General features: G+C 27.1%; 1 protein-coding gene across 3 annotated transcripts in view; it reads left to right on the top strand.

Moving 5' to 3' along the window:
• Positions 1-17,939, top strand: part of Vinc (vinculin) — a 58,868-nt gene that overhangs the window by 37,691 nt on the left and 3,238 nt on the right. For 2 of the 3 annotated variants that reach the window (XM_021148686.4, XM_087155822.1), the window contains exons 17-21: positions 5,004-5,106; positions 8,799-8,932; positions 12,473-12,588; positions 13,321-13,444; positions 16,088-16,178. In XM_021148686.4, coding sequence (XP_021004345.1) covers positions 5,004-5,106; positions 8,799-8,932; positions 12,473-12,588; positions 13,321-13,444; positions 16,088-16,178 — 568 coding nt within the window. Of the gene's footprint in view, positions 1-5,003; positions 5,107-5,892; positions 5,995-8,798; positions 8,933-12,472; positions 12,589-13,320; positions 13,445-16,087; positions 16,179-17,939 lie in introns of all 3 variants that reach the window. The other variant, XM_021148685.4, reaches the window with a different exon arrangement.

Genomic DNA, 17,939 nt, shown 5'->3' with positions numbered 1-17,939 from the left:
GGAAATTTAAAAATCACCTAAAATAACAGGGAAAATGCAGGTAATTTTGATATTTTCTTTACAAACTGGGAAAATACAAGGAATTTTGTTTCTTGTTTTTTAAAAAATGGTGACCACTGAAGGCGTAATCTATTGGATATTTAACCATGATATTTCAGCTGTACTAAACTATTTAATTTGCTACAGCATTATTTAAGTATGTTCAGCTGTTTTTCCAGGAATTAAAACTAATAAATATAGTTATTTTAATATAGCTCATACAAGAGCACAGTAATTGTTGTTTCCTCTTAATATATTGTGTATAATATATACACAGGAAATGCAGGGAATTTTTTTCCAGATTTGAGTGGCAACCTTGTATGGGGATTTCCACAAATTTCATTTTTTATCATAAGACAAAATTTAATAACATATGTACTTACAATAGTAGTCCGTACACTAGGGGTGCACAACCTTTTTCAGTGAAGGGCCACATGCACAGCAGATTGACCAATGAAGGGCCGCATGCCAAAGTGTTTAGACCGACATATTGAAAGCAATTGTTGGTGGTGATTGTTATATAAACATCATTCTTTATATAACACTAAATTCTTTTTGTCGGTTAACTTTGTAATCTCTTTGCAGAAAATACAATACTTTAAATCGTTTAAAATTAGAAAATGCAAAACTGATTACTTAAGAAGGAAAACAGAATTCGAAAATCAGAATCAATTTATCAGAAAAAAATTTAGATAAATTGAAATAATTAAAAAACTATGGAAAAATTTAAGTTTTTTTTATCACATTACAAAATACAAAAGTCCATTTAAACATAAATTTTAACGTTACATTTTTTTTTCATAGAATTAAATTTCAGATAAATAAATATTCTAGTTATTAATATAAATTCAAGTTAAATACTTTGATTTAAAGAAAGTTTATAGGGTTAAAAATGATTAAAATTAAAACAAAACCCCTTAAGTGGAAAATAAGATTTAGCATTTATTAGGGAATGTACTTTAACATTCAGACATTTTTATTTAAATTAATAATAAGAGGCTGAGAGATGATATACAATTTATTTAGAATTTAATGATATACAAATTATTTCCCAGCATATAATCATAAATGATATAAAATGCTCCAAAAAGGTAGAAAATGGTTCAAAAAATTTCTTAATGGTTATACTGTAATTTGCAAAATTTTTGAATATTGTGATAATTTTATCTACTTGATCATGTGATATTTTTTGAGCCATTAAGTGAAAATGTAATGATTGTATTTAAAGACTACTCTGTAACTATTGAACGAGCCAAATTCATTCTGGAAAACAGTCTTTCGACAGAAGCTGTTGTTGTGGGTAGTATTAAACTTAGAGCAAATAACATAATCAGTTTTGGAATTTGTCCTAGATGGTGTTCTTCCTTTCTGGGTTTTTAAATCGCGGAAATACAAATAGCGATGCGTTATTTTTGAATTGCTTGAATATGAATTGCTATGTGTTATTTTTTAATTGCTTGAATACGAATTGCCATGTGTGATTTTTAAATTGCGTAAATAAAAAACTCGATGCTTGTTTTTCAAATCGCGTGAATACGTATCGTGTGGCTTTTAAATTGCGAAAGGACTACTCACAACACTTGATTTTTAAAATGCATGAATATGAATCGCGATATATGGTTCTTAAAACGCGTGCATATGAATTTGCGAGAAAAGTAACAACGGATGATATTTTAAACGCCAGAACACGAATCGCGATATGTGATTTTAAATCCCGTAAATACGAAACGCGATGGATTATTTTTAAATCTCGTTAATGTCAATACGAAATGCGATGCGCAATTTTCAGATAGCGTAAATACAAATTACGATGTATGACTTTTAAATTACCTGTGACAACAAAAAGAATAGGTTCGATGTGTGTTGTTAAACTTGCACGTGTTCATGTGACTAAAGAATTATGCCGTGTTTTGAATTATTTTTTTTGCAAAACGGGCAGCGCTTAATATAAACACATCTCATTTTTTTTTCCTGGGAAGGAGTTGATTTGGCTAAGATACGTAATTACTTTTTAAGTTACGAAAAAAAATTAAAACTGAATCGAATTTCACGAGTTGTAATATTGTGTAAAAATATCAGGTATATTCTAAATCACAAATAAAAATGCAGCAATAACGGGAAAGAAGAAAAAACACGTTCGAAAAACCTCTTAAAAAATGCGCGTTAAAATCGGTACAACGCAAATGATAAAATTGGCACAAACAGAGAACGTAAAAAATAATTATTTTAATGCGCGATTCAAAACTCGCTTGCTGTCAAACCATAGTATTAAAAATATCATAATCTTTTTAAATCACGGGGAAAACGTAATAACTACTAAAACAATAACCAAAATACTTTTATATTTCAGATGAAATTGGAGTAAATAAAGTCCATCAAAATTTTATGTAATTTAAATGCGCGATTTGAAATTAAAATGTCGCAATAGCGTATAAAAAATATCGGTACTTTCAAAACCTTGTAGAAATGTATAGCAATAATTTCTAAAATAATGATTGAAAAATAAATCCATTTGCGATAAAATCGTTACAAATAAGCCATGTCAAAAAATGGTTATCTAAATGAGCAATTTTTTACTCACGATTCGTAATAATATCATGCTAAAATATCGAAGTTTTAAAAACCGGGCGGAAATGTGCAGCAATAACTGTTGAAGAAAGGATCTTAAGTCATTTAGATTTTCCATGAAGTTTGCACAAATAAAGCGTTTCATAACTTTCAAAAATCGCTATTTCAGAAACTACTTGAAAATGGGTAGCAATAACTACCGAAAAGTCATTGGAATCGGCACATAGAGAAGCGTCAAAAGTGGTAATTAAAATTCGTAAATCGTAATAATGATGTATTAAAAGTATAGGGATTTTTAAAATTATGCTGAAATCCGTAGCGTTAACCATCAAAAAACTACATTGATTGAGATTGGGTGCGTCAAAAACTTAAAAGTGTACATTTAAATTACCGAATTTTTTTTATTATTCTTCAAAAACAAATATTTAATTTTTTTTCCATTTTGTTCAGATTGCGGCCGCGGGCCGCACATCGAGGGTTGGCGGGCCGCATTTGGCCCGCGGGCCGCAGGTTGAGCACCCCTACCGTACACCAAAATGAAATGCTAAAAAAGAAAGACGTACTATAATGGGGGTGATCCCTAACTGTGCCAATGTCATTTTTAATTATTCTTGTTTCATAGTAGGAAATAAAATTTAAGGAAAACCCCTTATCATTCAGATCTTTCTTTAAAAAACTACTTAGAAAATTGCGAGGAATAAAGTTTCAAGATATTTAAATCAAAATTTTTTCATTAGTTACTAAATACAATTCACTACAAAATTGGGAAAAAATATTTAATCATTTCCTTGCATGCGCAGTATGAAAGAACTTTTTTAAATGCTCATATCTTGCTTAATTTTTAACTAATGTTTTTCAAACTTTATAATAGTAATTTTGTAATAAATAAAAAATTGCTCCAAAATTTTGGTTAACTTAGCTAAATGTTTTCAAAATGAAAGCAAAAAAATGAAGACTATAAAAATTTAGTTTTTTATAAAAATGTCCATATCCAATAGATATTTAAGCTAATGAAATTTTATGCTATTATTTCAAACTATAACCAAAGTAATCTATATAAGCTACAAGCTTATTTCTATATTTTCTGGCATTGGATGTTCAAAAATACTTGTTTTTGTTCGTAATTTATTGCAGATCATATTTTTAGTTAATACAAAAAAAACTGATATACCTAGTATTTTATTAACTACTTAACATTAGCTATTCAATATTAAACGTATGCTCTGAGGAGTATGGATAAATTAAGAAATGTTTACATTTTTCTGGCTAATTATTTTAATTTGTCTTATCTGTTAATTATTTGCCACATTCTAGTGATTCCGCTTACGCACTATACCGTGCCAAAAATTGTAGGGAGGGCACAAAAAATTAATTAATATGCCTCTCTGTGCGGGCATAATTTTCCAGTTTGAAAAAACAGAGTAGCATATTGTCAAAATTATAGCTGAAAGGATAAATTAAAATAATTCTGAGTATCATAATTATTGTTGCTTTTCTTAATGAAGATGTTAGATTAGTCCTAAATAAAAGCTATGATTATTCAATCATAACTTTTTATCTATCTTCTCTATTACTCTATATAATTGTGAATGTGCTTATTAGTAGATAAATAAAGGAGTGGAAAATTCAAATTTTTAATAAGGTCCAACTTTTAGTTAAAAAAGAAACTAAAAATTTTTGAAGTTCTTAGTCCTAAAAATACATAGTTTCATAAGTCCAGTGGACTCACTATGCATTACTTAAAGTTTTGCGTTTAACTAATAAAATTTAAATAAATTTTTATAACTTTATTTCAAATTTTCTATACTGGTAATGAAGTTTTTTAAGAAAAATTTGCTAAAAATAGCTTATTCACTGCAGTATAGATTTTGAATTTGCAAAAGTGGACAAGGATCATCTTCAAAATTTAGTTTTCAGCTCATACAAACATAAAAATATAAACTTTCTCAGTTAAAAATGTCTTAGATTATAGAAAATTAACTCTTGGATATTTAATTAATTGTTAAGAAGATGTCCTAACCCTTAAATGTTATTTAATGGCAATTTTTCAGAAATTTGGATATTTATCTGTAACCAAATGAAACCTATTTTTAGCAATATAAAAGAATTCATTACATGTTATATTTTATTATAATATTTTTTTAATAGGATCCTCAAAACACATATCAAAACTATTATATTTTGAGATTTTTAGAACTAATTAAAAAACTATCATTTTGAAATTAAATTTTAATTTCAAGGTTTGTCTTACTCTTTCTGACATTCTTTTTACTTCACTAAATAGTAGAACTTTGTAAATACTAATATTTTTTAGTTGAAATATACTTTTATTAATTTCTTGTAGTCTTTTATTTTCAAACTTATTTAATTTTAATGAAATCTCCACTTTCTTATAGCTGATAGCTGCAGTTGGACAAGTGCATTATGCTGTTATGGCTACACCAGATTTTCCCCCTGACATTCCACCTCCTCCTGACATGAACATGTTGAATCTTAATGGTATAAAAACTTTTGAATTTTCATTCATAAATTTTAAACTTTTGAGTTTGGTAATTGTGAAACCATGATTTATTTTCCATATATTTCAGAAGAACTTTTCATACAAAAATTTAAAAAAAATTAAGTTAAGCTTTTTCATAAAGAATTTAAAGTAGCATTCCCTTCAAATTAAGAAGAAATAGCTGCATTTCATTAAAAATTATGTTGCACTTTTATTTAATTGAAAAGAGAGATTTTTCTATTAGAGTACATTCTTAAAATCACCAAATTACATTTCAAACGATTTATTACATGTACTTGAATAAGAAGTTGTAAGTCTGTTTCTTTTAAAACTATGAAATATTGTGAAAGAAATAATTAATGAAACATTAATATATGTGTTATATATACCCTTAATAATTGGTATTTTTATTCTGTTATAGATAATTGTATTATTTCCACTCCTTTAAAATGCTTTACTTAATTTTTACACTGAAAGACTCTTTATTATTTTATTTCTGCGCCATTGTTTATCAGAAATTTGTCTCCTTAGTTATTACATTCTAAAAGAAGTAGTTGTGAATGTGGTATTATGGATAATGTGTTTTGGAATTTGCTATTCAGCCAGCTTTAAATAATTTTCAATTTCAAAAACATAAGAAAAACTAAAAAAGTTCGATTATTCACTATTATAACAATTCAAATCATCAAATTAGTCCCTCTCAACACATAGGTTTAACTTTCTTTTTGTATTTTTTTAACTACTTTGAACCATATTATATAATATCTTGAATTTCTTTTTACCAGAACGCCGTACAGATTTGAAATTACCTGATTTTGAGCAAATTTTCAAAGTTGAGACAAATACATTCTCAACTGATGCTGCTCCTAAGCTTCCTTCTAAAAGAGGTATATTTGAATGCACTGTGGGACTAATACTTTGACGTGTTTGTGCATTATTAATTTTGCTGCTGCATGTTGTGTGCATTTTTAAAACTGCAGTCTTGTGAGATGTTCAGTTATTAAAAACACTCAAAAAACATGCATCTATGATACTTAGTAGCTAATATAATTTTTTTAATGACTCAGTGGTAAGAAATTTTATGTATAAGATGGGGTTTTTTTCCAGATATTTTTAAAAATGCTCCTCTTCAAAAATCAATGAACGCTATTCAAATAAATAACTGTAATAGAAAATGATCACTCGAGTTGTACGCAATACTCTTAGCATTTTATATTATCATGATTGTTAAACAGCTAATCGATGTGCTTAATTTTAAGCTATAAATATTGATTCTTTACGTCCTTCTAATTTTAGATCTTATTCAATAAACGAAATTATTATTAAAACATGAGTTTAGGAAAGATCTTTTGAGTAAAACTTAACCTGCAATGTGTTACATGGGAATCAAAAATTTTCAATAAGTAGTTTGAGTTACAGTTCACCTATCAATATAGTAGCTTACTTAGCTATTATTGCATCAAGTGAGTGCTATAGTCTTCACAATTGACAATCACATGACATAAATGAAAATTTTAATTAATACTTCTATTTGTCACATTTATTATGACTTCTCAGCTGCTTGAATTAAATTTTTTTAAAAATTCTGCATTAATTTACATAAGTTATTTGATAGGATATGTATTACAAGTATGAGTAATTATGTTTGAATTTACTTGCAAAGATTTTTCCCAAAATGTTTAATAGCCGTCTATTCAACTTGTATTTGAGCTTTCACTATGCTAGGTATAATTAATTTTGCATTATAAGTAAGATACAGGTATATTTTTAGCTATTGGATATGAAATCTACAAATTTTAGACTGAGTTAACAACTTGCCAAATACAGAAATTGACTAAGATTTAATTTTTTCACTTTTTCTGCATGTATTAATTTTAATATATTTTTAATGCATGTGTTATAGACAGTGTGCCCTTGTTTATGATTCATGTATGGAGGATTATTAGTAATATCAATTTTAAGTTATTAATATTTTTTAGTATGAATTGGAGATTATTTTATAGTAAGTATTTTTAGATTTTTCAGCCAGACATTTTCAGAAACTGTTCTTTTAACAAATCATTTTCAGAAACTGTTCTTTTAACAAATCATTTTGTTATCAATTGTAATATAAATTATAAATCCTTGAAATTTCAGTGGTGTTTTTCTCTGTTTTTTAAAACCCCATATGATTAATTTAGAATTATATATCCATTTCTTATATCTACTTTTCTTAACTCGTAAAACCTACTATATTTTCAATCCTACCTAAATAAACTTACACTGACCAAAATTATAATCTGTAAGTTTGTATAGTAAGTAAATTACTATCAAGTCGAATTATGGTGTTCAACCTTTCCAAACCTGAATTATTCATGTAAAAATGTTTGCCAATGATGTAAGTTTAAGAAAAAGAATGAAGGGTTGCTAGTTTTCATTTCCACCCTTTTGCATTTTTTACATATTGATTTTATCATGTTTATAGTATTCAGGTTGCTTAAATTTATAATGCTGGTTCAAAGCAATGCTATTGCTTTTTAAACAAATTGTGTAGCTGTTAAATCTCACAGTTTTGTAGGGTATTTTTTTATATTTAAAGCGGTAACCAAATGTATACTCTAATTTTTTTATCAAGCTGTGTAGGGGTCAGGGAACTGACCTTGCATCAGAAAGGTTTTGGGTTCGAAACCCTGGCAGGGCATGAATGTTCTTTCATTCTCTGTTCTATCTGTCCTTACTGTGGGAGCAACGTTGACCTACCTAATATGGCGCCCCTGAAAGAGTGTTCAACAAATCTGCCCTTCAGTTGCCTGTATAACCTACGTCATTCTCCAGGTGGGCATTGGAGAAAAAAATTTATCGATATCTAACAAAGTTGATTTGATTTTTATCACCCCTACATCATACCCTCTGACTGCTACAGAATTTCTACAGTTTTAGAAAATATTTTTTTCTACTAATAGCCAGAATAAGGCATTAATATTTTAATAACCCAGAATTAAAAGAATTTACTTTATCACTACAGATAAATGTATGAAACATATAGATATGAAAGGTCATGTAGACTGGGAATGTGTTTTAAGTCTGATAAAAAAAAGTTAAAAATTTCATTTGTTTTAAAAGCCTCTGCTCTTTTTTACTATAACGAGAAAAAGTTATTTTACAGGAGAGTGTGCTACGTATAAATAATTTAAGTAATTATATCAAGAATAGACGGAGACCATGCCACGAAAAGAGTTTTCAATGCCAGACCAGTTGGCACACGAAAAAGAGGCAGGCCGAATTTGAGATGGATAGATGGCCTAGAGAAAGGCCTTTTGGTCTTAAAAACAAAAAAAATGGAAAACACTAGCAAAAAAAAGTTAGCCTGGAAAAAACTTCTTGAGAAGCCCAGGGCCCACCCTGGGCTGTCAAGCCATTGATGATGATGATGATGATAACAAGAAGTCCTAACAATCTTATTTAAAATAATTTAGTTAATACCAAGTCAAAATAATTCTTGCTAGCAATTGTAAGTTCAATTATTATGCTCCTTCTACTATTAAAAATCATAATCAACAATTGTTAAAAGTGGCAGCTATGCAATCATATTAATTTATTTAGCTTGAAATATTGTAATGATACTCAATTCTTATTCTTGATTTTGTGTTAATATTTTACTAAATGTTAACAGAGTGAGTTTTACAAATCTTATAAGATTGTCTTTTTGTAGATGAAGCACCTCCTAGACCACCTCTACCTGCTTCAGAAGACGCGTTTCCACCTCCTCGCCCACCACCACCTGAAACAGATGATGAAGATTTTGAAGTTCAGTTCCCTGTTATTCAACCAAATCAACCAATCATGGTGAGTTAAGCCTGTTTCAACTGGTATTTGAGACTGATTCATTTAGTCCTGAAAATAAAAATTTATGTAGGAAAAAAAATCTGCTGTTAAAGGAATTGAACTTTTTTTTAATCATAACCACTTACAATCTTTATATTGTAAAGTAACATGATAATAAATAAGTTAGTAAATTACTAGACCTCTTTTCTGGCATTCCAAAACTGGAATATTCCAAAAACTGACAATTTTAAAATACTTGACTATTTCAAAATCTCTATAAAAAATCAGTTTTTTTTAGGGTATAGAAATACAAGCTTTTTATTAGAAATATTTTGAACTCGAGACTTTCTTTTAAAATTTATTAATGTCAGTAACACTTTTCAGAAAAGATTTATGTAGGATAAAAATTAGGTATGTGCAAATACCTACTAATCATTGCATCAATCTTTCCTTTCTTATCAGTGAATGTGTGTTTTAAATTGATATCATTCCACTATGCTGCCTGAATGTATGCCGAAAAGCCCTGTTCTCTGCCTATAAAATTCTTGTGGCCTGAAAGGATAACCCGCAAGGATAATTTGTCACTGCTAAGCAGACAAAGAAACTCTCCATAGCCGCTTTCTCTTTGAATGAGTACTAAAAAGCTGTTTTTATAAATCGGCATACTGCAAGGTGAGGGAAACGATATGCACTTACTTCCAAAGTCGAAAGACATTGCATAGATAATCATTCAGTCAAACACCTTTTTTAGAGTCCCATGAAAGAGTGAAGGTTGTGTTTCAATGAGTGAAATTGTCCCCAGTGTTTACCCCCATACTCCTACTTGAAAAGTTTAACTTCACTCATAGTGTTGTGCTCAACCATCCAGATTACTTATTTCTTCTTTCCTTTATCAAGGGATAATAGAAATCTGTATATTTTTTTACAATCATTTGTGCAATTTAATTTTTAAACATTTTGTTAAAAAAAAACAAGAGAAATTAGTGATGTTAGTAGAATTTAAAAAAAAATAATAAAAATAAAAAACATATATGCCTTGGCATTACTAAAAAAGTTGGGATCCTAATATTCCGGAAATAAAAAGTACTATTCAGGAATATTTGCTAAATTACTTTGAGAACATTATAAAATTGACAGTTCAAACAATTCAATTTCAAAAAACCAAGATACACACGGCTTATATTCTACAGTAACAGTAATTCAGCAAAATTAATTAATAAATGAAAAACATCACATCCGTGCAAACTGTTAGTTATTGGGAAAAGCACAAATCCCAGGGCATTGAAAAATATCAAAAACCTACATGTGATTTATCTATATAATAGGCATGCTTGGGTGACACAAGATATTTTTAGAGACTGGTTTGACAAGTATTTTATGCCCTCTATCAAAAACCACTGTTCAAATGTATGATTCTCAGTTAGCTCAGAAGTCTTACCTTTGTTAGCCAATTGCTCTACACATACAAAAGCAAATAAGACAATTTTCACGTAATTTTTTTACCCTCAAATTTTACATCTTTGCTACAACCATTGAATTAAGGCACATTAAATTCGTTAAAATAGGCATAAAATGTCGTTCGTTCGAAAATGTTTGGAATTTTGCAACTCCAAAAATAGAATTAGAGATTCCTAGAAACAATTCACAATAAAAGATGCCATTTGGAGTATTGCTGACCCATGGAGTCAAGTAAAAAATGATGCCCTGATCAATGCTTGGCACAAGGCTTGGCCAATGTCAATTTTTCTTGATGAATTTCTTGGAAAATGATGAATTTCTTGGTTTTTGCACTTCAAACGAAAAAGTAATAATCCAGGAGATACTTAGTATAACAAAAGTTCTTTAAGTCATGTGAAAATAAATGAAAAACTCATAGAAGATTCCTTAAAAGTAGATAAAAATGTGCCAACTATGCTCCAATTAACAAATGACAAAGTTGTTAATGAGGTACTCAACAAAAAGACTACCAATGCAAGTTAAAAATCAATGATGTTTAAACTAATAATAAAAAATAAAAGATTAGTCTGCAATCTTTATATTTTTATTTAATTTTTTATTTTTTTCCCTATCATCTAATTTCTTTGATGGTAAATTTTACCTAAATAAGTTTCACTATTTAACCTAATGCATCATATACTTCTCTAGTGCAGGTTCTAAGCAGGTAGTTTTGTAAGAGGAATTGATTTTCAGCAGCGTTCCAAAATCCAGAAACCAGCATCACTTTGATCTCAGGGTTGCCGGCTAATAGATCCCATACTGTATAATGATTAAAAATATTTTTTTAAGTTTAAAAAATATTGCAAAATATGGAACAGTTGTCAATAAACTCAATAGTAGTTTATTGTGAATTATATGCAAACACTCTTAAATAATAATTTTTTAGCCTTGTAATGAATAGGGTATTAGTTTTAAGTTCTAAGTAAAGCACTTACTGTTTGCAGGCATTCTACTCAGTCTTCAGAAAAACTGTTGAATTATTTTTCAATCAGACCTGCCTTTTTTTCAGCTGATCCTCAGAATTCCACTTTTTTGACCAGATTTGCATCATATTCTTAATGAATCTAAAACTTCAAAAAATTGAATGGTAAAGAAACTTTTGCCAATTGTAAACAAGTTATTGAAGTATCTTATCTATTCTATCCCATGTGTTGTTCCTGAACTATTATGACTCTCGAGTAATATTACATCAAAATAAAAACTGATATACATGAAATTTTATAAGAGTGAGTTAGGGGCCATATACTTATTTACTATTTTACGAAGGTAAAACCAAATCTTTCGTGATGGGTCAAGCCATTTCAAAAATTTAAATTTTTTTTTCATTCAGCTTATTTATGATGTTTTTATTCAAATTCACAATTCGATATACAGTACATAGAAATTTTAAAAGTAGTAAATTAAGAGGTCATTTATAAATTGAATGCGAATTTATGTATGATATAAATAATATAAATTTATATAATAGAGATATATAGTTTCACATTTTTAAAGGTTTAAATGCATTTAAAACTTGTGAAACACTTAAATCAAAAAATTTAAATCAAATTTAAATTTTCAAAAGAATATTAAATTGATCAGTATTGACTCTTAGGTAGAAATTTTTCAAATTGAGATTTTAATAAGTAAGGGCATTTTCAAACAACTTACAGATGAATTTTAGAGTTTAAAATGTCTTATTTGAACTCAAAATGTTTATAAATAGAAATATTTTATTTAATTAATATTTCATAATTAATGTCTTATTTGAATTCAAAATGTTTATAAAAAAATCTTTTTATTTAATTAATATTTTATTTAGAATCATAATTCCTTATAGTTTAATTTGTACTTTTGAAAAACTATTTCTGATGTTTTGCCATCATGCAAAGTTCAGCTTTTTTATTTTTCCAAGTTCAGCAAACTGCTGTAGCATGATTGTTTAAATATGCACTGTTTCCTTCTCTTAGATGGGGAAAAAATGCCATAATTTTTCTGCTGACATCCCAAAAAACTATTGCCTTGTTTTTAATTCTTTTGAATCCTTCAACTGAATTCTAAAACGTTTTACCTTGGTTCCCATAGGTTGCTGCCCGTGGTCTTCATGAAGAAGTTAGGCAGTATTCAAGCAAAGATAATGAGCTAATTGCTGCTGCAAAGAAAATGGCATTGCTTATGGGAAAATTGTCACAACTTACACAGTAAGCTCTTTGATTTATCACCTTTGCAATGTATCTTAAAATCAATTTTTCATACTTTTCCATGATTTAGAGTACATCTTCTATAACTTAACTACTGCATTAGCCACATTTTAAATTTTAATTTGTTTATATGGTAATATATTAATTTTTAAATAAATATTAAATAATATTAATTTTTAGTTAAATATTAAATTATATCATATTATAGTAATAATATGGTATAATTAATATTACTAATTTTAGTGATTTTTGAAACCCACATTTAAACACTTGTGACTTTTATTAATTTAAACTTCATTTTTAAATAATAGTAGTTTAATTTTCTACGGAACACATAGAACTGCCACTGTATAAAATTTATTTTAATTTACTCTTTTAATATGCTATGTATCATTCATGAAAATTTGTTTTTTGAAAAATTCATACTTTGTTGTGTAATTTCTTATTTTGTAATATTTCGATAATCTTATGGAGTTTGCCTTTTTCTAGTTTTTTGTTATCTTTTAACTTTTTTGCCTGAAGGTGTTTATAACTTGATTGGCAAAATTTAGTAAATGTTTATCTCTCATCGAACTTTTCCATATCTAATGTCATGGGTAAACTGGTTTTACTATACAAAGAAGAATATCGCCCATTTTGCATATATTTTGAAGCATGACCACCAGAGAATTGAAACATATATTAAGAATTTGAACTATATTGTAAAGTTAATTGCTTCATTTTTTATTTTAGAGGAGATGGGGGCTCAAAAAGGGAATTGATAGCTTGTGCAAAAGATATAGCTGAAGCTTCCAAAGAAGTTACTCGTCTTGCTAAAGAATTGGCTAGAATGTGTACTGATAAGAGGATGAGAACGGTTTGTATATCTATTTTGATGATATTTATACTAAAGAATATAGCTGCACTAAAGAACATTTTCTTAAAACATCTGCGCTTTAGATGTCAAAATTTTAGTTTAACTTTTATTGTTGAGATATACTTTTTTAATCTTATAAAACTTAATGTTCATTTAAAAAACTTTCTGTTCTTTCCAGCTTTGCAAAGTTAGTCTGTTACTGTAGCATTCTTAACATCTGTAAAAGTTACAATCATTAATATTTATCAAATTTAACATCTGTAGATGCTTAATCTGTCTTTTAAGTTACACATTTTTGTTTTAAATAAATTATATGAATTTGAAAATCATGTTTTCAACTCACAATCTGTGACTCAAATGATTAGATAACTCTCTGATTTAGGCTTAAATATTTATGGCTGAAAAAATATCAGATTTTAAAAACTAAGGGAGAATTTTAGAAACTGCCAGGGAAATTTTAATTATTGAAATTTAAAAATGGCACTCTTTAAGAGATGAACATATTTTTGAAAAATATTAAATTTTATACATTAAATTTTTAAAATGAAGATTCGTCAAATCTCAAATATGCGACCTATCGAAGCTAAAATCCAATTTAGCGGAACAAAGGTTGACTATTACTGAACAAAATGGAACAATATTCCAAACATCATTGTTTGGGGTATTGTTGTATAGAGAATGCAGAGAATTATATATAGAGAATTATATACAGAATTACTATATTACAGAAATTACTGGTTATATGCAGAATTTGATATGTAAATGCGTCAAACTAAATTTCTCAGAAGGAAACTGAAAATTGCTGAATCGGTCCAAAATTACTTAATCATAAAATAATGCTTCATTGATTAAGTAATAAGAAAAATAGACCATTAGTTTTTAATATTTGATTGTTTAGATGACATCTAGTTTAGTCATATAGGTTTTTGATCATCCCAACCTACTGCAACTGTTGGTAACAATAATGTAACAATAAAAGAACTTGTTGTAAATTGATGTCAAGGCAGAAAAAATTTGAAATAATATTAAACCAATTTTTTTTCTACATGTCTAGTATATACATTTTCTACATACATGGCTACTTCTCCTGTTTTTGCAAGATATTTTTCATGTGTCATTAAAGCTATAGTAAATTGTATGCTTACCATTTTACTTTTGATTTAATAGATTTAATTTACAACGACCATAAATAATTGAAACATTTACATAAGGTCTGATAATCGTGGAGGGACGTTTTTAAGTACTTGCCAAATTTATCAAATTAAGCTTTCCTTAATTATAATTTTGCCCCAGCTTTTAATATTGTATAATATTAGGTGACCTTCCAGGTTGGCATATATGTTGCTGTATAATGTAAGCAACTCATAGGTAGAAATTTTAAGCACTAAAGAAATGTGGGGCAGACTAAAATAATTTTTAAAACCTGATAAAAACAAGTAATGATTCAAAAGCATACTAAAAATACTTCAGAACTATACAAGGAGCTAAGAAGAGATAAGCATTTATTTAAGGGCGCAGGGAGAGAATGTTTAAAAGAAAGGAAACAAAATAATGTAATGAACTCGTAAATTTGTAAAACAAGAGTTCAACTCTGGAGTCATTACTTGTAGTAAAAAGGAATATTGAGCTCTCTAGTCAATATTAGAAGGATGAGAGTTTTCTAATGAACAACATGAAAGAAAAGATACTCAAATGTAGAGGAAAATCATGTCAGCAATTTAGATAACTAATCCTGATATTGACTATCACTACTTACCAGCAATAAAAGAAGTGAAACAGGCAGTCAGAAAATTAAACTGCAATAAAGCCACAGAACCAAATTAAATAAAAGCTGAACTCATAATGATGCCACACATATATAATTTTTTGTTTTACTGACAAACATCATGAATGAAATAAGTCTGATAACATAACCTAGTGTAAAAGCACTATGACCTGACTTTCTCACTACTCACGAGCTGAACTTTAATATATGTATATAAACTTGTTAAATAAGCAACTAAAATTAAAGCTAATCAGGTAATTTACATTTCTTTTCAGAATTTATGAGCTTCCGTGTAATTGCTCTTTTGAAATCCTATGATTTAATTTAAAAGTGTGATAATTGTGATTATTTATATGAAAACCCAAGAAAGCAAGTAAATTAACTAAAATAACTGATGAAAACAAAAGTTAAAAATATTGACATTTTGGCATAACCTACTAAATAAAAAAAAATTGCTTTCCATTTTATAATTTACATCATTTTTTAGGAAATTTAAATGTTTTTGAATTTGAAATATTATGTTGAATAAATTTTGCATAATATATAAACATAATAAAATAATTGGAATTAATCAGCAATCATTTGAAGGATTATTCAGTGTTCATTTGCAGCTATAAATATGTTATAGAATTAAGCCCATTGCTTATATTTACATTATATTTTGTATTTAGTTTTTGGGACAACTTAATATTTAAAAAAGACACTTTATTATAATTTTTTTTTTAATTTTTGTCCCGTTTTTAAAATTGTTAAGATAATTATTTGACTTTCTTATTACTTGTCTGTATTTTGTAGTCTATGTAAAAACTATATATATAATATATAATAAATATTGTAAAAACTATATATATAATATATAATAAATATTATTTTATTAGAACATCTTGCAAGTATGTGAACGTATCCCTACGATTGGTACTCAGCTCCGAATTTTATCAACTGTTAAAGCCACTATGCTTGCTGGACAGGGTAAAAATATTTTTTTCTATACTTTATCATAATGTTTATTAACTCTTCTTTTCCTTTAGTTTTTAAAAAAAATGAAAATTGCTGCAATAAAATAGCCATTCATTTGCAATTTGGTACTAAAATAGCAAAAAAATTAGAAGTGAAATGGTTTCTTATATCTTGACTGATTCATACTAATTTAATAATTTTTTATGTGTGACACTTTTTTATAATTTACACAAAACATTTATTTGTGGAAAATGTTAAGAATATTTTTTGTTGCTTTGTTTCTGTATTTTAGAAGAAAACGTTTTTAAAATATATTTTTTCCAAAAATTAAACTATCAACAAACAAAATAAAGTTTTGTGATTAAATGAAAATCAGTTTACAATAGTATCTCTTAATGAATTTAAGACAGTTCTCCTATTTATATTGTTCTTAAAAAACTTCGTTTTCTCCTCAAAGAACCCTTTTTTAAAAAAAATGTTTTTAGACATAAAAAATTTATTTCATTATTCTTTACTATTAGAAAACGTGTTTATTTTCACTGGTCACCATAAATTTGCATTTCTTTTTTTATGTCTTTGTATCAACATGTTTTGGTACATTAAAAAAAAATCTACATTTTCAAAACTTTTTAAATTCTATGTATCTTTCATACACATTTATTAAACTAGTAACAATTTAACATTTTTTTATATTATTTTTTTAAACAAAAAGTACATAGAAAAAAGTATAATTTTTTGAAAAATTTTCTGAATTGTCATATTTATTTTGACTTTATATTTCATATTTTTCATGTATCATAAAGCAAGCTATTACTTTTGATTTTTCAATCAAATAATTGAATATTATGTGCTAGTCTTATGTGTTTTACGTAAAAAAAATTTTACATATTAAGCAATATATTAGTTATAAACATTATATTTTATAATATTCATGAAAAGTATGGTCCTAACATTTCAGATAAATTAAACTTTTAATAAATAAAATTAGTATTTGCTTTTCATAAATGCTCTTCTGGAAAATGTTTATTAGTGGGAAGAAAAAAATTCCCTTTGGGGGAAAAAGTTTCACTTTCAAGACAGACTACTTTCCAAGAGATTTTCATTTTTGTCCTGTTTTTTAACAGACTTCAATCATAGCACTTAATTAACAATTCTAAGATTGTAAATATTTGATACTTTGAACTAGTCTACAAATTATACAAAAGTGATTTAAGTATCTTATTTAGTTTACCTGATTTGTTGGTTCAGAATTTTTAGGACTCTTAAATAATATTATAAAGAAAAAAATCTTGATTATTTGAATTTTCTTTTCATGAAATTTTCTTAGTGTTTATTGGGAGTCAATTGCTTATTTACCTATTTTTAAAAGATGAAATCTTCTATGAGGAATGTTAGTTGCTACAAACATTTGAAGTTTTTTTTATATGCTTAATTTAAAATGATTTTAATTCAATCAACTATTCAATAATCACTGAATTTTGAAATTACTTACATTAATTAGTGAAATTAAAAGTAATAAATTACTGTAAGTGTTTTAATATTATTTGCATTTCTAATTAGTGAAACAATTTAATTAAAAATAAACTAAATTATAACTTAAAATGAAATAATCTTCAGATTGACTTTTAATAAATAACTTGAACTGAAAGGTCAATAAGTAATGATATTTTGAATTATGTAACAAAAGAGTCATATAACTTAATGTTAGATTTATGAAAAAGTTTATAAAGATATTTTTGAATTTATATTTAATTCATAATTTGTAATTAATGT

Source organism: Parasteatoda tepidariorum, chromosome 12, assembly GCF_982258835.1.
Source record: "Parasteatoda tepidariorum strain Cologne lab strain chromosome 12, Ptep-v5.0, whole genome shotgun sequence".
NCBI classification, from domain to species: domain Eukaryota; kingdom Metazoa; phylum Arthropoda; class Arachnida; order Araneae; family Theridiidae; genus Parasteatoda; species Parasteatoda tepidariorum.
This window is presented reverse-complemented; position numbering and strand designations above follow the sequence as displayed.